This window comes from Macrotis lagotis, chromosome 1, assembly GCF_037893015.1.
Source record: "Macrotis lagotis isolate mMagLag1 chromosome 1, bilby.v1.9.chrom.fasta, whole genome shotgun sequence".
Taxonomy (NCBI): Eukaryota; Metazoa; Chordata; class Mammalia; order Peramelemorphia; family Peramelidae; genus Macrotis; species Macrotis lagotis.
Window position 1 is genome coordinate 562344750 of NC_133658.1, and position 21387 is coordinate 562366136.

The 21387-nt window shown below is 36.5% G+C and overlaps 1 protein-coding gene across 8 annotated transcripts in view; it reads left to right on the forward strand.

Moving 5' to 3' along the window:
- The window catches only part of PHLDB2 (pleckstrin homology like domain family B member 2), a 140861-nt gene that overhangs the window by 22564 nt on the left and 96910 nt on the right, over nucleotides 1-21387 (forward strand). For all 8 annotated transcript variants that reach the window (XM_074214480.1, XM_074214475.1, XM_074214477.1 and 5 more), the window contains one exon: nucleotides 2243-3588. In XM_074214480.1, the coding sequence (XP_074070581.1) occupies nucleotides 2257-3588 (1332 nt within the window). In that variant the 5' untranslated portion in view covers nucleotides 2243-2256. The remainder of the gene's footprint in view (nucleotides 1-2242; nucleotides 3589-21387) is intronic.

Consider the following 21387-nt stretch of genomic DNA (forward strand, 5'->3'; position numbering starts at 1 on the left):
ATTGATGGTTCTGACTGATGGAAGTATTTATCTTAGAAGAGTGAGCTAATGTGTGATTGTTATTTGCGGGCAGATTTTAGCTCAAAATACAGGGGAAAAATCCTGATAATTATTGGAACTGTCCAACAATGGATTTGGCTATCTGGAAAGGATAGTGAGTTCCCTAAAAGCTAAATAATCAGTTAATTCTTAGGAATCTTTTAGTCAGGATTCATGCTTGTGGAAGTCTGGACAAGAGTACTTTTGAGATTCTTTCTAACTCTAAGACTCCTTGTATCTCTAAGTCCTATCATTCTTCTTTTTTTCTGATTGGTTTGCCTAAGCAAGTCCACTAGCCAGTTGTAACAGATATTTGAGAAAAGTTTTTTTTTAACCTCTTGTTCATCTAAGCTAGTATTTAGACCTAGTTCTTCAAGACAGCTGTAGAGTTGATGGTACCTGACCACATTTATTTTATTTTTTAATCAGCCTGAGATTCTTATTTTTTATTTAGGGACACATTAAGCTGACTGGGATATTATCTTGTTTCCCCCAAATATGCACTCCCTTTTGAAGTTCCCATAAATATATTTCAAGCAAACCTCTATCCCCTGGGGGTTATTGTGTTTACTGAGGTGATAGACAGGTCCCAAATCTAATTTAAAAAGCCTACTCATTTCCTACAATCATTTGGGATTGTTTAAATGGTTTCTTCGATCCTCCTCCCTTCCTCTGTGAATTCTTTTTTTTTAAGAAACCTTTTCATTGAAGGTTTACAAACAACAACAACATTACTTTACATATGCTGATATTAACGACTGACCTTTGTTGACATGACATAGTCCTTTGTTGCTGACTATGAAAGGATTATGGCACCACCCATGGCTTGAAATTTGGGAGACAGACTAGAGATAGGGAGGCCAGTTAAGAGGTATAAAAATAATGAGCTCTTTGACCACAACTATAGAAACAGGACTGTTAAATATTCTTCAAGAGCAAAAGTTCTTAACTTTTTTTGAGTGTCAGTGAGGTGAATCCTGTTCACTGCTACATAATGGTACATTGATTTTGAATTCATAATTGAAGGAAATGCTCAATTGTAATTAGAAATTAGTGAAAATAAATATGCATTTTTTCATCCAAATTTATAGATCTGCTGAAATCAGTATGCCTGAGGACCTCAGTTAAACAATCCATGCTGTAGAAGTTATATTCTGCCTAAGAAAATATGAACTTTGTTAGTTTGTAGCTCTTAATAAAGGTTAGGTAGGTCTTATCTCTACCAGTGGAAAGTTAGGATGTTTGAGGGACAAAGTCTATAAGCATTTCTCCTAATTAAATACTCTTACTTTGATCAAGTTTGATCGTTCTCAGGACATTTTCCCCCCTGAGATTCTTGGCTTGTTTTGATTGATATTATCAATTGATTTTATTTTTATCAATTGATAGATATTATCAATCAATTATTAAGTTTTTTTTAAATAGAAATACTATTGACTTACCCTCAACAAACATTTCCAAAATCTATTTTTTTTTTGAGGAATAAATGTTCAATTTATTTACCAAGATGTGAATTTGGGAACCTCAAGAATTTTTTTCTAAGAATGCAAGGAAAATATCTTCCAATATTTACAATAGAACTATTAAGAGGTTCTTCCTTATGAACTGTTAATTTTCTTCAATGAAATAGATTAGTAAAATATCTTAGTAAAATCCAAACTTGTATTCAATTAGGGACATATTTTCACTTTTTTTATATCGTTCATTATTGCCTGTCATAAAAAGCATCCCTGTTCAGTTTTATCATTCTTTTGCAAGTATAATTTTATTGAGTTTATTAGTAAAAATCAGTTCATGGTGGGGCAGCTAGGTGGCACAGTGGATAGAGCACTGGCCCTGGAGTCAGGAGTACCTGAGTTCAAATCCAGCCTCAGACACTTAATAATTACCTAGCTGTGTGACCTTGGGCAAGCTACCTAACCCCATTGCCTTGCAAAAAAAAAAAATCAGTTCATTAATAAATATTTATTGTCAATTATGTGACAGGTAGTGTACTAAACTTTGAAAAGGAAAATACAAAAAAGACAATCCCTACACTCAAAGAGCTTACAGTAAATCAATAAGTTTAAGCTTGAAGGTCAGAATGTAAAATTTTCAGCTAGATGTCATTTGACAAATGGTGGATCTTGGCATTGTTGGGGTTTTTTTTAACTTTTTTTAGTTGAATAAAATGTCTTTATTTATCTCTTTTTTTTTCATGCAGATTCCAACACGATTATGGCCGCATACAGCCACATGCAAAACCAGCTGGATTTACAAAATGGTAGCTTAGAAGAAGGTTTTGTGCTGAATTCACTTGAAAACAATCTCCAAGGCATAATGGATAGCCTAAATCAGAAAAAATATACTTCTAGCTTAAGATTTAAAACCAATGGAGACTACTCTGGCTCCTACTTGACTCTTTCACAACCAATGTCTGCCAAGAGAAGCCCATCTCCTCTGGGGTCTGGCATCAGAAATGCCTCCCTTGCCAAAATTCAGGGAAGTAAACAATTCTCTTGTGATGGAACTGACAAAAACATTTCCACCAAACCTCCCACTCCTTTTTTAGGTACTACACCCTCCCATAGTGGATATTCCCTTGGGACAGCAGATTTTGATCACTGTACTGGCTGGGAAGATGAAAGGCCCTTGAAACTTGCAGATAAACTTCCTTATTCCAAATACAGTTCAAAAAATAAGTCACACGACAACGTCTACTTTCTTGGGGGGCTAGAAGGCCGAAAAACATCAGGCTCCCTATTGACCATGTGGAATGGAAATTCCATTAATGATGTAGGGCTTTCACCTCTCCGGAGGTCTGGAGCAACAAGCATGCCTTCCAGTCCAAAACAAGCCAGAAAGATGAACATTCAGGATAGCAGGACTTTTCAGCCCAGAACTACAAAACACAAGGAGATTACAGCTGAAAATGTTGGTTTAAGAACTAGGAAATATTCAGGAAGCTCCCTAAGTCAAATGGGGGCATATAGCCGCTCACTGCCTAGATTGTACAAAGCCACTGAGAATCAGCCGATGCCACTCAGCTTGCCCCCCAGAAACTCTCTAGGTAATTCCAAAAGAAAGAAAGTTGGAGAAAAGGATCTACCTCAAAGCATAACAGATGCTGACAACTACCTTAATTTTTCTTCCTTAAGCTCAGGGGCATTGCCATATAAGAACTCTTCATCAGACAGCAATCCTTATGTTAGTTCAACGCTTAGTATTCCCCCAAGCCCCCGAGTGGCTAGGAAAATGCTGTTGACTTCTACTTCATCCTGTACATCAGATGACTTTGACAGGATGATATTCTCAGGAACAAGCCCTAACAATTCATTTTCTCTGGGAGAATTCAATAGAGTATTTGCTGGCAGGAGGGACTTTTCTCGGAGCTCCATGGAGTTTGATGATGCTGACTTGGAGAGCCTCAGACAGACTTCCAGTACTCCTCAGCCAATCCTTAGGGAAAGGAAAAGCAGCATTAGCTCCATTTCAGGAAGAGAAGATCTGATGGACTATCACCGGAGGCAAAGAGAAGAAAGGCTGAGAGAACAGGAGATGGAGAGATTGGTAACTTTCTTCTTTTCACTCTCATTCACTGTTTCACCTACTTACCAAAGCAGCCCTCAGTGCTGTGCTATTGTTAAATAGCCTTGGAGGTAGGGTCAAAAACTGTGCTGAAGGGTCGGCTAGGTGGTGCAGTGGATAGAGCAACGGCCCTGGAGTCAGGAGTACCTGAGTTCAAGTCTGGCCTCAGATACTTAATAATTACCTAGCTGTGTGGCCTTGGGCAAGCCACTTAACCTAATTGCCTTGTAAAAACCTTAGAAAAAGAAACTATGCTGAAGTCTAGAATTTTCATCAACTTTATTTGTGCTTACAACTTCTGTCATCACTCATTTCTTGATTTTCCTAGGTTCCCCTAATATTCCCTCTTTCATAAGATTTCATCATAACAGGTAATATGTTACAATGAATAAAGTGCTGAGTTTGTAATCAGGAAAACCTAGCTAGGTTCAAATCATGCCTGCCTCATTGTTTACCGAGAGACCCTGATCAAGTCATTTAACTTCTCTACATATCAGTTTCCTCATCTGTAAAAATGAAATGACTAAACAACAGCAAAAATCAGTCAGTTAATCAACAAGTAGTTATTAAGCATCTCTCATGTGCTAGGCACATATAATGGTACAAGACTCTTCATGACCCCATTTGGGGTTTTCTTGGCAAATATGCAGTAATGGTTTGTCATTTCCTTCTCCGGTTCATTTACAGATGAAGAAACTGAGGCAAACAAAGTTAAGTGACTTTCCTGGATCACTCAGCTAGTATTTGTAGTCAGATTTAACCCTTCCTGACTCCAGACCCAGCACTCTATCCACTGTGTCACCTAGCAATACTATATTATAAAGTATAGAAAGAGAAGAAACATATTATGAGGATGGAAAGAAGTTGGAGACAAGAAGAGAAGGGCTTTAAAAATTTAAATAGAAAAGATTGCATTTTATTCTAGAAGCAATAAAGAACCTCTGGAGATTAATAAATAGGAAAATACACAGTCAGATCAGTAATTGAGGAAAACCACCTTGAAAGCTGTGTGGAGGGATACTTGGAGTGGGGAATGGCTCAGTACAGAGATGAATTAAGAAGCCATTGCAATAATTGAGTCAAGATGTGATGGAGGTTTAGATGATAATAATGGTAACCATCTCACAAAAGGACTTCTTTCAAAACTCCATGGAGTTTTAAGACCAATGTGGGCAGCCTTTACCATCATTTATATACTTCACAAAACTCTCTTTGAGAAAGGAAGCATAATATTAATAACATTTCAGGAGGAAAAGACCTACTTGATTTTCCCCAAAGGCAAAGAGAAGAAAGACTTGAGGATTAAAGGAAACTAATATATATAAAATGCTATGCAAGCATTGAAATGCTATATAAATTTAAACTTTTATTATTATTACATCCAACAAGCTTTTTTTAATACCCATTATGTGTTCAGTAAATGCTTAGGGAAGGCAAAAATCTTTTGGCATCTAGAGAAGCATTGGTACAAATGCGTAGACTGGAGTCAGACTTGGGTTTGAAGCTCAACTCTGTGCCATATGTGTGACTTTAGTTGAATCACTTAACATCTCTGGGTTTTAGTTTCCTCATAATTAAAATCAAGTAGTTTCTTAGGTTATTTTCAGTTCTAAATTGATGATCCAAATGCACAAGCATTTATGTCTCCCTAAAAGGTAACAGGAAAAAAGCAATACTCTATTAAATTTCTTTTAGCTCTCTTTTGCATTCTTGCACCTGCTTTTTGTTGTTTTCTTTTCCGATAGTCAGGCCATCCGCTATGACTCTCACTAGCTTCAGTGTCCATTATGGCAACTTTTAAATCCTCTGTTCCTTTAAGTTGGCTATTTCTAGTGTATTGTGAGAATCAAAAAGGAGATCTAAAAAAAACTTAGCAATTCTTAGCTTATAGATTGATAATAATTATAATAGCTAGTATTTTTATAACCCTTATTATGTACCAGGCAATATGCTAAGAGTTTAACAAATATCTCATTTGAGATTATTTGAGATGTAGGTGTTTTTATTATCCCTATTTTACATTTAAGGAAACTGAGGCAGATAATAGTCAAGTGGCTTGCCCAAGGATCATATATCTAGTAAGTAATCTGTGACCAGTTTTGAATTCCAGTCTTTTTTGACCCCAGGCCCAGCCCTCTATTCACTGAGCCACCTATTTGCCCCTTGTTTAGCAAATTGCAGTTGCTATTATGAAAAAGTTATAGATTTCAGCAAATTGCTCTAGAGAGATCCAAAATTTTATTTTGGGCTGATTGCATTAATTTATGGTAGTTCAATAAATAATTATGTAAGGACCTGGGTCACATTTAATAAGAATTCCTCTCTCTCTCTCTCTCTCTCTCTCTCTCTCTCTCTCTCCTTTTTGTTTTTTGCAAGGCAATGGGGTTAAGTGACTTGCCCAAGATCATAAAGCTAGGTAATTATTAAGTATATCTAAGGTCAAATTTGAACTCAGGTCCTCCTGACTCCAAGGACAGTGCTCAATCCATTTTGCCACCTAGCTGCCCCCTAATAAAAATTTCACTATAGAATTTAAGGAAAGCTAGATGGAACAGTGGATAAAATACTAGGCTTGGAATCTCAAAGACTTGCATTCAAACTCAGCTTCAAAACATTGACTTAGAATTTGAGTTAGAAAAATCTGAATGTGGATCTTCTCTAAGGCTCTTATTAAATAAGTCTTATGATCCAAGCCAAGTCATTTAAACCCTCCCAATGTCAGTTTTCTCATAATTTGAATGAAAAGATTGGACATGGTGACTTCTACGGTCCCTTTCCAGTTCTAAATCCAGAACCCTAGCTATGTAACCTTAGGGAAGTCTCTTAATCCCATTGCCTTGCAAAAACAAACAAAAAAAAAAAGAGTTACAGTCCTTAGACTTTTAAAACTTTAGGCTTAAACTCAGCATACAGGAAGAAGAAGGTTGCATCATAGAAGAGGAGATTCCTTTAGGTCAAATCTGAAAGATAACATAATTTCCAGTACTTATAAATACTTTCATATGTGTGTGATCCTAAGCAAGTCACTTAACCATATTTGCCTCAGTTTCTCATCTGTAAAATGAGCTGGAGAAGAAAATGGCAAATCATTCCATTATCTTTTCCAACAAAACTTCAGTTAGGATCACAAAGAATAAGACATGACTGAAAAATAACTGAACAAAATAGAATTCAAGGTAGCAGATGGGGAGGGGAGAAAGGAATAAGCATTTATATAGTAACTTATCTAAGACCACTATGCTAAGTGCTTTACAAATATTGTCTCATTTGAACCTCACAGCAACTGTAACAGGCAGGTGTTTTTTACCATTTTCCAATTGAGGAAACCAAAGCAAACAAAGGTTAAGTGGCTTGTCCAGGGTCACACAGCTAGCAAGTTTCTAAGATAGAATTTGAATTCAGGTGTAACGTGACTCTAGAGCTAACACTCTTATTTACTGTGTCTTCTATTAGGCAGATCTCACCAAACTCCAGGATTTTTTTGAAAAAAGCTTTCTAGTATTTCCATTAAGCATTGTCTGAAGGTTATTAAATTACTGTGGTGAACAATTCTGTGGTTTCAGTGCAGGCATGCTGTCATTGATTATTACTACTTGGTTCTAAGAAAGCATGGTGTTCATGAGCTAGTTGCAAAGGTTTATCAGTTTCTTAGAAACTAACCTAAGAGAGCCTCTGCCTATCAATCAGAGAGTGCAGATAGAGTAGGGAACAGGAGCTTCTTAAGAAACTTGTGGATGTAGCAGACTTTCAAAAATAATTCATGAAGTCAGAAAAAAATCAGTATAATTTATCTCTACTGCTTATGGCATTGGGACCAGCTGAAATCCTTACAATTTCTTTTGGTATTGGAGGAAGTGTAGGAGAGGCAGTAGATGAGAGAGGAGACATTTTTCTTTGTTTTTACTTAGGATTAGTGAATCTTCTCTTAGGGAAGGGTCACTCCCTTCAAATATGAAAGTGTTCATAAGTGCTGGAAATTATGCTGTCTTCCAGATCTGACTCAAAGGAATTTCCTCCTCTTTGATGCAGCTTCCTCTTACTACATCCTGAGTATAAGTATTTTTGAAAGTCTTAGAATTTTAGATTTGGAACTGGAAAGGGACCTTAGAAGTCACCAAGTCCAATCTTCTCATTTCATATATGAGAAAATTGACATTAGGAGTAGTTAATTGACTTGCCCAGGATCACATGGCTAGTAAGAGCCTCAGACAGAATTAGCACAACCACCCCCTCACTCAAATCCAATTCAGATGCTTGTCATGGCATTATCTCCCTAATGTCATGATCTTTTTCTAACTCAAAAAGTTCATTATTATACCAAGGTGATTGAAATATTTGAAGGTATGATATTCTTTTTTTATTTTTTTTTCTAACAACATGTTTCACCAATCATGTTTTTTGTAAGGTTTTGGGTTTTACATTTTTCTTTCTCCTTCCCCCTGACAGAAAGAAATCTCATATAGGCTCTACCTGTATGATTATGCTAAACATAAAACCATATTAATCATGCGGTGAAGGAAGCATCAAATCCAAATGGAAGAAAAAAACATGAAAGAAAAGAGTGACATAACACTTGACAACATTTAAAAATTAGAGATAGTAAACCTTGGTCTGCATTTAAATTCCACAGTTCTCTCTCAGGATATGGATTGTATTTTCTATCAAAAGTGTTTTAGGGGGGCAGCTAGGTGGCACAGTGAATAGAGCACCAGCCCTGGAGTCAGGAGTCCCTGAATTCAAATCTGGCCTCAGACACTTAATAATTACCTAGCTGTGTGGCCTTGGGAAAGCCACTTAACCCCATTTGCCTTGCAAAAACCTAAAAAAAAAGTTTTAGAATTATCTTTGATTATTGTACTGCTGAATGAAGAAGTCCATCATGGTTGATCATCAAGCAGTGTTGTGAGTGTGTGTGTGTGTGTGTGTGTGTGTGTGTGTGTGTGTGTAATGTTCTTCTGGTTCTGCTCATTTCACTCTGCATCAGTTCATGTAAGTCTAGGTTTTTCTGAAGTTCCACCCCTCATGATTTCTTATAGAACAATAGCATTCCATAACATTTATATACCATAATTTGTTCAGTCATTCCCTAATTGATGGGCATTCCCTTAATTTACAATATTTTGCTAACATGAAAAGAGCTGCTATGAATATTTTTATACATGTGAGGTTTTTACTTTGTTTGTGATTTCTTTGGGATACAGAGAAGGTACGATATTCTTAACCTGGGTCCATAAACTTTCTAAAAAATATATTTTGAAAACTATATTTCATTATAATTGATTTCTTTTGTAATCCTCCATACTTTATTTTATACATTTAAAAATGTTATTCTGAGAAAAGAATACTAAAGCCCTACCTCTAAAGGGGTTCATGACACTAAAAAACAATTAAGAATCCTTGATCTGGTGGGACCCAAGCCAAATGGTCTTCTAATTAAGATGAATAGTATCAAAATAACCAGACATCTTAGACTGAAGAGTTTGGGCTTTTTAATGGCCTCCTACAGATTTGACCTAAGGACAAAGATAATTTGTTTTTATGGCATCTTCTTACTTTACTAGGTAAGCTAGGTGACATATAGTCTAGAATGTTGGACTTGGAGTTAAATAGACCTGAATAATTACTACCTACTTCCTAACTAGATGACCTTGAGCATCTTTTCTCAGTCTCAATTTCCTCGTTGATAAAATGGGAATAATAATAGCATCTACCCTACAAGGTTGTCATGAGGAATAAAAGAGATAACATATAAAGTGCTAGCAATTATTATTTTTATTATTACTAACCTAAAACAATTTTCTAGTTATCATTTGCCTGGTCACCTTTCTCCAACCACACTCACTTCTTTTGGTAAACTTTTCTGATTGGGGGCACTGGATGATGATATCTCTTCCCTTAGTATGATTAGCAGACAACAAACTCTTTGTGGTGTTGAATAAAATTGCACAAATGTAAAAAAGATAGAAAACTATCTATGTAATCAGTTATCAGTATACTGGACTCATAAGGCAAGGGCTGTCTTTGCACATTCTAAATAGCACTTAGCTGGCATATTTGCAGACCTTCAGTAAATATTGAAGCATTTAATCATTAGTAGAATAGAATTGCCAGCTGTCCCCAGCTGACCTGGAATCAACAGCAGAGATTTCATTTATTTATTTATTTATTTATTTGAGTTTTGGTAAGATTAGGTGGATTGGAAGGGGAAAGCAAGTTGGAAACCTCTAATTATCTCCTTCTTCTTTAACCTTATGTTTTAGAATCTCACTCATGTCCTGAAAGTAATCCTATATAGCACAAATTGAAAGGGCAGTATCCTTAATTAATACCTGGCAGAAAATTCTGGGCTGCCGATCTGTGATGGCAGTACATGCTGCTGCCTCTTGATGGTGCCACAATTTTACAAATCAAATCTTTTAGGGGAGTGTGCCCTGAAATCCAGGCACTGCAGAATAATTGTCCTTCTGAATTCTGGTAAGGAATCTATAGGGTGACCTTATTAGAAGCTGTTGCTTCAGTCAGGTGAGATATTTTATTCATCTTTTTAAAGAATGAATGAGTTAATATGATGAAAAGTCTTTGATGATTAAGGTCCCTTACTAGTATATTTCTGTGCTCCAGGAATTCATGATTCAGTCAAAGTAGGTGCTTACACAGATCACAGCATTCCTTGTTAAGAATTGCTATTGCCAAAAAAATCCAAAACACAGTGACAACCTGGCCATGAGTCACTCTGCACATAGGAAATAGAAATACACTATGTCTCTGGATCCATGATAGAATCCTTTCCAGTTTGGTAGTAAGATCTATCTACAAGGATCCCAGATTCACCAGGCTAGGGTGAGGTATCAGAGGAAGAATTTAGAATACCTTACTACTTTAAATCAAAAGTGATGAGTGGTACTCAATCTGGAGTTAGAGAACCTGAGTTCAAATCCCTTCTCTATCATTTAGTACTAGTGTAATCTTGATCAAGTCACTTAACCTTTCTTGTCCTGATTTTTCTGATCTGTAAAATGAGATTAGTCTCATATGGTCTCTTCAAGCTCTATGTCTTTGAACCCTAAATGAGATGACAACTAAGAGTACAGAATAAGAGAAATAATTACGCAAGAAAAGGAGTAAGAAATCATGTTTGTTTTTCATGGTATTGGAGAATCTCATGTTTGTAAAATTTCTCTCCACATAAATAAATATATATATTAGATTCCATTAGTTTGACTGACTAAGGATTTCTTTAAATGGTTTTGATAAACAATTCTCAGCTTTTCAGATTTTTTTCTTTTCATTTCAAGAAAAATTTAAAGGAATCCTCTCTATGGAGACTAATTTAATCAGACTTGTGGTGATGTTTATTTAAAGAACTTAGAATCAACCTTAATGGACTTGCTCAAACCTTAATGAACTTGCTCATTCCATCAGTGCAACAATCAGGCACAATTTTGGGCTATGTGTGATGGAGAATACCATCTGTATCCAGAGAAAGAATTGCAGAGTTTGAACAAAGACCAAAGATTGTTACCTTTAATTTAAAAAAAATACCCATTATCTTATTATGTAATTCTGCTATCCCTTATACTTTTTTTTCCCTTAAGGATATGATCTCTCTCTCATCACATTCAACTTAGATCAATGTGTACCATGGAAACAATGCAAAGACTAACAGACTGCCTTCTGTGGGGGGGGGGGGGTGGAAGGGAAGCAAGATTAGGGGGAAAATTGAACAATTCAAAATAAATAAGTAAATTTTTTTAAAAGAACTTAGAAGTAGTCTAGGAACAACCAAGACTGGGAATCTGAAAAACTAATAATTGGATTTAGGAGAGTACTCTCTCTCTAGGAGGCAGTAGTCTTTTGAAGAAATCAACTTTGGAAGCTTAATGATTCCCTCTAATAATGAGTCAGGAACTGGTCAATAGAGATTGACCAAATAAAAAGGCAGATTTGATAAACTGAATGACATTGGACAAGACAAAATGCTGAATATTATGGGACAAGAACCCTAGCAAATAGCACCTCTCCCTTGGACTTATCGTAGTCCGTGTGGTACCCCTTAAGAAGTGATTCTAGGCACTGAATACAGAGACTTGTATAGCTATTAAAATTAACCACTTACTGAATGTTCACCATGATCTTCTATTTCTTGGTAATTTAACTGGATGCTGGGACATGACAATAGTGATAGTGATGAGAGGTACTGGGTAGGCATGTAGTTAAGACAAAAAGGGCAGAAATATTTTCCCACTTCCCTACCCCACATAAGAGAGGAAGACTAAAAGGATTAAATGTGATGGACATAAGAAGAGAAACTTCTGAAGTTTTCCCCATCTTTTTGTTTTGTTTTATTTTTTTAAATGATGAATATCCAAATTTGAAATCAGGTATCATTGAATCCTGTATATTCAGCAACCTCTAGCTGTCTTTCCAGAGTAGTTTGTACAAAAACTTGCTCCCCAAACTAGGGGTGGGTGTATTTTTCCTTTGCACACCCCAGGTCCTTGGTGAAATTACACTCAAACTTAGATTATAAAAAGTTTTGAAATTTCTATGTAGAAAATGCATATACTAAAGAGTCAATTCATGATCCCTAGTTACTGGAATACTTTCTTGAATTTCTTTGTGAAGATCTCATGAAATTCCCTCTAGGCATAACTCTTGGCAGAATTTTGAGAATCATTGTCTCAACAAATTTTATAGCTGATATTTTCTTCTCCATGAGGGATCACACACTTTCAGTAGTTACTTCCTCCCTTCCTTCTGCTTCTGTCTGTGTTTATGCTTGTTATTGGTGTGTATCTAAATTCTTTGTCTGCTACTAGTTCAGTCTATCTGGTAATATTGTCAGTGAGGAGAGCATAACACTCCTGGGCTCGACCCCTCCATTTTTTTATCCCCTTGTTGCCTTATGGTACAGGGTTGGCCTTCTCAAGGCCCTACTTAGCTTGGAATCTGCTGTTCAGCAGGCCTACCACTCAACTGTTTAATTTTTGAGCTGGCTTACTATCTTCTTTGTAGGTCCAGGTTGTGTCTGATTCAGTCAAACACAGGATTTTTTTTTATATAGCATCATCTGTTTATATCCAATGATTAAAGCAGTTCATTCTGGTTAAATTTAAAGTTGAATTATTGAACTTATTTTCTGCTTTTTATTGACTACTTGAGAATTCTTGGCAATCTTTGATTATATTAACTGAGGTGGAACAGAAACTCCCCCCCCCAACCCCTAATTCATACTAAGAACAACTGAATCAAAAAAATTTTCTTAAAAGGAGGAAGGATAATAGAGACCATCTTAGTCCATCCTCTCAACAAAATGTCTTAACTGAGGACCAATCAACATGCACTGAAAATACAAAGAGAGAGAGAGAGAGAGAGAAAACAGTCCTAGCTCTCAAAAATCTTGGTTGGTATCAAGTTCAGGAGATTTATTTCAATAAAGCAGTCAGATGAATTTAAAAGCAAATAAAATTGATTATCTTCAAATGATTTTGGTTTCCCTGTGAAAATAGCCAAGGGGGCAATGGAGGAAAGGACACAAACATTTAAGTGCCTATTGTGTGGCAGGCTCTATATTAAGTGCTTTACAAATGTCATCTTATTTGATCCTTACAACAATACTATGAAGTAGTTATTATCCCCATTTTACAATTGAGGAAACTGAGGCAGATAGAGATTGCATGACTAGCCAAGTGTCACATATTAAGTGCCTGAGACTAGAATTGAACTCAAATCTTCCCTACCCCAGATAGTAACTTATCCATGGTGCTACCTAACTGGAGGAACAATAGGCTTCAGCACCTTACTATCACCTAACCCAAAATCTGACAATAAGAAAAGACTGAATTTCCCCTCTATAATGAAAATACATTTGATTCTCAAAACTGTGTGAAGGAATCTAGGAGGATTCTTTACCACAAGGGGGGGGGGTCCCTCCTAAATGAGTCAGCCTCAACTTTTCCTGAAATTAAGAGGAAATTAAGGAGGTTTGATGAAGAGGGAATAGAATCCTTTATTGTATTCCAAAAGCAGGTTTAAGGAGTCAGAGCAGCTGGAATTTGGAAGAAGTGAAGTTTAAAATAGGGACAGGATGGGGGGAGGATTAATTTTTGTTTTTCTTTGTTTTTATCTTTTGGTTTATTTGTTTTTTTTTTTGCAAGGCAGTAGGGTTAAGTGACTTGCCCAAGGTCACACAGCTAGGTAATATTTTTTTTTTAGGTTTTTGCAAGGCAAATGGGGTTAAGTGGCTTTCCCAAGGAAACACAGCTAGGTAATTATTAAATGTCTGAGACCAGATTTGAACCCAGGTACTCCTAACTCCAAGGCCGGTGCTTTATCCACTGCGCCACCTAGCCGCCCTACAGCTGGGTAATTATTAAGTGTCTGAGGTCAAATTTGAACTTAGGTCCTCCTGACTACAGGGCAGCTGCTCTATCCACTGCATCACCTAACTCCCCCTGTTTTTATCTTCTAAATAAATAATTTTTGAAAGGGAGTGTTGAGGACAAACAGTTGGGGAAATCATCTATCCCTCCCTCCTCCCAAGTCCTAACCATTTCATTACTCCTCATGTTCTAAAGCTGGTGTGTAAATATTAAGGTCTGAACATATTTGTATTTTACAGCAAATGATATCTAACAAGACTTATTGGTGCCATGGACATCTGGCATCTGGATTTGTTCTGTCCACAGTCACTCAGTGACAGAGACCAGAACCCGCTATCACTCCAAGTCCATTGGTTATTCCATTCACTCTCATTCTACCTCATAGTTTTTCTTTCCATATCAAACCTTGGCAGTATTTCAAGGAATTGAAGTGAACAAGCTATTCAGACTTCTTCGTTTTTATTTATCCTAGAATCACAAAGTTGAAAGGAAATTTAAGAAGTCAAATCTGGTTCAATCTCCTCATTTAAGGAAGTTAGAGACCTAAATCATTCAAGACAAAGTATTGTCTACCTTATTTTTAAGTATCTCCTGGGATGAAGAGTTCATGATTTGCCTTACTAGTAACTCACATGTACAAGAAGGGCTACATATGGTTTTGATAAAGTACCATACATAGTCTAACTGATTTTGTTATGTACACTACTGTCTTTCAGACAAAAAAAGAAACAAACCCCCAAGCCCCAAGCCTGGTTAACTTGATATAAATAACAAAGCCAAAGGAAGTGGTCAAATGAGAATATGTTTGATCCTGGGGGTGTATTTATTCCCTGGGCGTCTCTCAGGAATTAGTTCTAGATGAACTTTGTTTTAATTTCTTCTTGGATATGGTTTATACTCTGGTATTTCTACATCTACCTCTTCCTCAACCTCTTTATGATAGCAAAGAACATCTGGAGTGGTTTTCTTGACTTTCCTTAGGTGATAGTGATGGCTGCATTCCTGTTATGACTTTTGGAGTTGGGTTTTCCCACCTCTTCCTAAAGGGGCAGAATTTCTTAGTCCTTATAAAATTGAAAATTTGTTCAGTGATGAGTTAAAAAGTCATACTTAAATTTGATTCCATAAAAAGTCTTATTTTTGTTTTATTTGTCTGTTTTTAGTGTTCAGAGAAAATTATGAAACTGAATTTTTTCATCCATCATCCAAGTCCTGTTTTAATGTTTTAGATAACCTTGAGTTTTTGAAGTCAATTTCATTAGTATGCAAACTGGAAAGGCTTTGAATGTGAGTTAAAAATCAACTATCACCTGAGGGCCAGCCTATCTTAGTTTAGGGAGACTTAGGATCAGAAGTTTAATTATTTCAAATTTGAAAACTATTGTGACAAGAGGTAGGATGGTTTTTGTAGCAGATCTGTATTGTCCATACCCAGGAAATCAAACTCAAAAAACAAGCTATTGTTTTCTGGTAATATAAAACCTTCCACTTTTATTTTCTTCTTTAGAGAGACAAAATAAGTGCCTTTGAGTAAGAGGTAAGTACCTGAGCTGTACCTTTGAAAAAGTAAAACTTCAGAGTAAACAGGAATAGATCTCAAAGTTCATTTAGTCCATTTCCTCATTTTACAGAGGGGGAAATTGAGGCCAATAGGAGTTCCATGTGGTTTTCTTTTTAAACTACATTGTTGAAACATTCATAGGAATACAACAACACAGAGTAGTGAGTATAGATAAGGCATATGGTAAGGAGTTAGCCATGAGTCAACTTTTTAGGGTCAACTTTTTTAAATGGTAGCAAACAACCCTCTAGAAAGAAAATTAAACTTGACGTTCTTTTTTTCAGAACAATGATAATAGGAGTAATTAAAAAGCCAAGACTAGTGTCAGGATATGATTGGATTTTCTTTTGTATTTTTTTTCCTTTTACATGCAAAGATAGTCTTCAACATTAATTTTTAATAAGATTTTGATTCCACATTCCCCGCCTCCAACCTCCATCCTCCCCAAGACAGCAAGTAATCTAATATAGGTTATACATGTTCAATCATGTCAACCATTTTCAGATTATTTATGTTATGAAAGAAAAATCAGAACAAAAGGGCAAAAACATGAAAAAGAAACAAAACAAAAAAAAATTTAAAAATGTTTTCTAGTTTGAACTGCATTTGATCTCCCTAGTTCTTTATCTGGTTGTGGATTGAATTTTCCATTATCTTTGAACTCTGTAATGCTGATATGATTGGTTTATTTTTTAAAAAAATGAACAAAGAACTCTTGGAATTAGTGATAATATACCCAATGGAAATGCTTTCTGAAAGGGAACACAGAAGTGATTTTAGTCATGATAGGGTCATGTACATTCAAGGGAGCTGTTGACACATATAGATAAGTAATGACTATTGGAGAAAACCCCTAGGGTAAAGGATTGATTTATAGGTTGTGAGGAAAAGTGCTTAATGCTTGGTTCATCTAAAGTATGAGGAAGGGCAGGATATGATAGCTACTTAAAATATGTGAATTATGTATATGCTAGGGATAAGGAAGAGCTGTCTAAAATGATTCCCTGTGAGTCATGAGTAAGAGTGAATTTGAGTAAATATAAGGATTAGGGTACATATGTCTGGAAGAGAAGAGATAAGAATGCCAAATGACACTTCTGAATAGTATATAGTAGGATGGGCTTTTCAAGAAAATTATATTCTAAGGATTACTTGCCTCAGACTAAATGTTAAAAGTTGTACTTTTTTGAGAAATTCATTTTGATGGATAAAAAAGATCACTTAACTCAGCTGGACTAAATGTTAGCTGTTGTACATTTTGATGAATTCATTCTGATGGATAAGATGTTAAGAATAATCCTTTCTGGGCAATTAGGTAGTGCAATGGATAAAGCACCAGACCTCAAGTCAGGAGGACCTGAGCTCAAATATGACCTCAGACATTTAATAATTAGCTAGCTGTGTGAACTTGGGCTAGTCACTTAATCCCATTGCTTTGCAAAAAAAAACAAACAAAAAAGAATAATCATTTTCTTATATTCCTTGGAAAAACACTTCAATTAGTTGATGGATCATTACAAAAGTTGATGACAACTGCTCTCCCCATTTTGTCTTTATTTCTCATGAATCAGAAAAAAATACTCTGGAAATTCAATGGAAATTTGTATCCTCCACACTAGAGTCTCCCCTCTCTTCAACCTTTCCTTTCCAAGAAAAACTAATGAGGGATCTGAGATTTGCTTGCCAAACAGAGTTGTACAACAGAAAGTCATATCTTTTGTTTATGAACACTGCCTATGTTTTCATAGTATTCTGATGACTTTTTGCATTGTGGAGAGGTACTGGAAGTGGAGTCAGGAAGGAGAACTTGGCCTTGACAGGCCATGGCCCCAGGGGTCTGTTAGCCTTGGAAGCAATTAAGGAACATATGAAGCTAGAGAGAGAGCAGCTTTCTGGAACCTGCAGTTCTCCAAGAGAGTGAGGTTTGAGGGAAGGTAGAAAGGATTTCTCTTTTCATTTCCTTATACTCCTCCCTCCCCTCTAGAGATAGAATTACTTGTCTAACAGTAAGACATGCAGCAGATATATACAAACACAGGTGGTGACAGAGGGACAGAAATATTAGAGGATCAAGACCTCTGGCAGCAGAGAAGACAATTGACTGGAATTTACAGAGAACTAGCCCTGGCAGTCTAGAGAGGAGCTGTGGAGTGAAGCAGTCAGTCCCAGGAAGCTGACTCAAATTACCTGCTTGGTAGAGCAACTACTTAGTTCTCTGACTATAAATCCAATCTTCACACTCCCACACTTCCTCTTATGATCCTAGAGCTAGAAAGAATGGAGGTAATATCTTCTGCTCTTAATGATTGTGTGGCCCTGGGCTGGTCACTTAAGCTGCCTCAGCAAAAGTTTTCTCATCTGTGATAGATTATATATATGTGAAGTACTCTCTAAATCTTCAAAATGCTATCTTTAAATATGCTACCCACTATTATTATTATTATTGTCATTATTATGTCACCTCTTTGCTTCCACAAGTTTAAGTATGTTCAGTTCCTTCAATTTATCCTCATTTCACAAAACTTTTACTCTCCTAGCTGCTTTATTCACTTATCTCTCTCTTTGTTTTTTTGTGTTTTTTTTTTTTTTAGATTTTTGCAAGGCAAATGGGGTTAAGTGGCTTGCCCAAGGCCACACAGCTAGGTATTTATTAAGTGTCTGAGACCGGATTTGAACCCAGGTACTCCGAACCCAGGTACTCCTGATTCCAGGGCCAGTGCTTTATCCACTACACCACCTAGCCGCCCCCCACTTATCTCTAAAAATGGAGAATATGCTCTTGGAGGAATTAAGAACAAAATATATTATTAATATACAGCTTTCCACTCCTTTCAGTATCTCAGATAATTGACAGTTAACTGTTTTTACATAGAGATTAGGTATGCAATCTATTGGGAACAACTAGGTAACTCAGTGGATAAAGAACCAGACCTGGAACCGGGAAGATTTAACTTCTTGAGTTGAAATCAAGTCTCAGACATTTACTCTGTGTGTGACCCTAGACAAGTCATTCAATTCTGTTTGCCTCAGTTTCCTCACCTATAAAATGAGTTGGAGAAGGAAACTACACCAGTGTTTTTTTTTTCTTTACCAAGAAAATCCCCCAAAAGGCCAGGAAATTCTAGATCTAGAAAAATATTTTTTACTAAATGTTACATATTTTAAAAAGAAATTTAAAAGGAAAAAGTTATTGGTCCTGATCTGAAGTAGGGAGAAGAGGAAGGACTTGGAATCAGGAAAACTCATTCATCTTCCTGAGTTCAAATCTGGCCTCAGATACTTACTAGCTGTGTGATCCTCAGCACATGTTTACCTCAGATTTCTTATTTGACAAATGATCTGGAGAAGGAAATGATGAACCACTATAATATCTTGGCCAAGAAAATCCCAAAATGAGATCACAGAGTCAAATACAACTTAACAACAAAAAAAGATATAAATACACACACACACACACACACACACACACACACACACACAATCTGTGTCCTTTTTTATGCATTCTATAAACAAGCTTTCAAAGTCATGTTTAAAATAGAAGGACCCTTAGACATAGCATCTTCATATCATAGATCTAGAGTTGAAAGGAACCCCTGTTGCTAGGAACAACTATTTAGAACTTCGGAAGACCTTAGATGTCATCTAGTTCAACCTCTTCATTTTATATTTTACAGAAGGGAAAAACAAATTCCAGAGAGATTTAAGTGACTTGGTTAGTTCACACTGAAAATAAGTGGCAGAGCTCAAATTCAATCCCATGTACTCTAGTTCTAGATCTAGAAGTCTTTCCATTACCAGACCAAGCTATAGTCCAACTACCTTCATTCTACTGTAGTCCACATGGGGTCCAGCGACTTTCCCAACTCATAAATGACAATTCTGACCCAATAAGAAATATTAATTGAACCTCTTCTGTGGATAGAGATTTCTATGGTCTGAATTTATCATTTTTTAGGCAGAAACTGTGTTTTCTAGACATACCTCAACTGAAATAACGCACTGATGTTGATCTGTAAGGTCTTGAGCTTCCTTGTTGACTTAACTTTTTTCCCCATCTCCTTGATTCTGTATTTTGTGTTCTTTCTGGGATGACTCCCACAGTATAGGATTGTAGGAATTATTAAATCTCAGAGGTTTATGTGGAGAGAAGAAATTAAAGGTCTATGCACATATCCTATCCCATATAAAACATCCAGATCCCAGAATATGGTCCTCAGATCAATCTATCCTATGTTAAGGGGACAGACAGCCAAGACACATGATTTTGGTGGTAATTTTTTCAATCAATTGTTGGAATAAGAGCAAGAAAAGTAGATGGTGACTAGGGAGGAATGTGTAATAATTACTCTTCATATTTCTAGAGATCTTTAATATACCAAATTCTACCCTTGATGCTTCCTGATGGCATAGGAATTAAGCCTGGATCCTCAAAGTCAGTACTAACTCCCAATCTGGAGAGACTTCAGATATGGGCTAATGGACACTCTAATCTTTATCAAAACATCCTTGTAGGGTGGCTAGGTGGTGCAGTGGATAGAGCACTGGGCCTTGGAGTCAGGAGTACTGGACACTTAATAATGACCTAGCTGTGTGGCCTTGGGCAAGCCACTTAATCCCATTGCCTTGCAAAACAAAGCAAAACACCCTTGTATTATTTCTGGTTTCCCCAACTCTTCCTCTTCTAATCTATCAGCATGATGCCATTAGAGCTTTCTGTGATGGTTTTGTGATCTAATCAATAAGGTAATATGTCCATTGATAGGCAGATAAAGAGATAGATAAAGAATGAATGAACAAACTTTGATGATGGTGATGATAATGATGTTTGTCCTTCATTCTTGAAGAAGTAACCTCAGGGCTGTGATGCCATGATATGCAAATGAATTGGATTTGAGTGGGGGGTGCTATGCTAAGTCACCAGCCTCACTTTCTTCTGGGTCCACTGAACTTACTCTGCAGTGTGACCAAAAGGAAAAACAAGACAACACGTAAAAGGGAGCTAAAAAAAGAGGACAAAGCTGCAAAATAGTCAATGGGTAATGGGTTATTGGGTTTGATTCAGATTCAGATCCCTATCCTTCTTTGTATCCTTAAAGGATCACCTCAGAACTCTTGGGACCTCCTTCTGGTTCCTTAAATATTTGATAGATAGATATCTATCCAATTTTTAGGCTCATCCTTCATTTACATGATAATGATTGACCAAAATTCACAAGCATTTATCAAGCACCTTCTATGTGAAAACATGATGTTAGGTGCTGAAACTATTAAGATGAGGAGTGATGATCTTTTCCTTTGAGGAGTTATAAAGATCAAGTACAAAAATAAACTGTTGAAATGCTCCAAGACATTTGAGACACTTCATAATACCAGGTAGAATGTTAGGAATAAAGGAAAGAGTCAAAGTCCTTAGGAAATTTTGAGTAAGGAGAGGATGCTTTCTGTTAGATATAGCTGGAACTACCCTTTTTTCTATTTATACCAGGCAGTATGATATAGCAAATACACTACTCTCCTGGAATCAGGAAGACCTGGGTTCAAATTCTGCCTATGTGTGTGTGATTGCAAACAAATTGTAACCTCTCTGAACCTTGATTTTCAATCCCATGGCATCTAAGGTCCTTTCTTAGTCTAAAGGCTGTGATCCTACCTCCCAGGCTTGGTTGTGAGAATCAGAGGAGATAGAATCATCATCCCTTCCATATTGAAACTTTCCTCTTTGTAGTTCCATATATTGCAGGTTGGCTTAAGAAATTAAATGAGGGGGCTTCTAGGTGGCACAGTGGATAGAGCATGGCCCTTGAATCAGGAGGTCCTGAGTTCAAATTTGACCTCAGA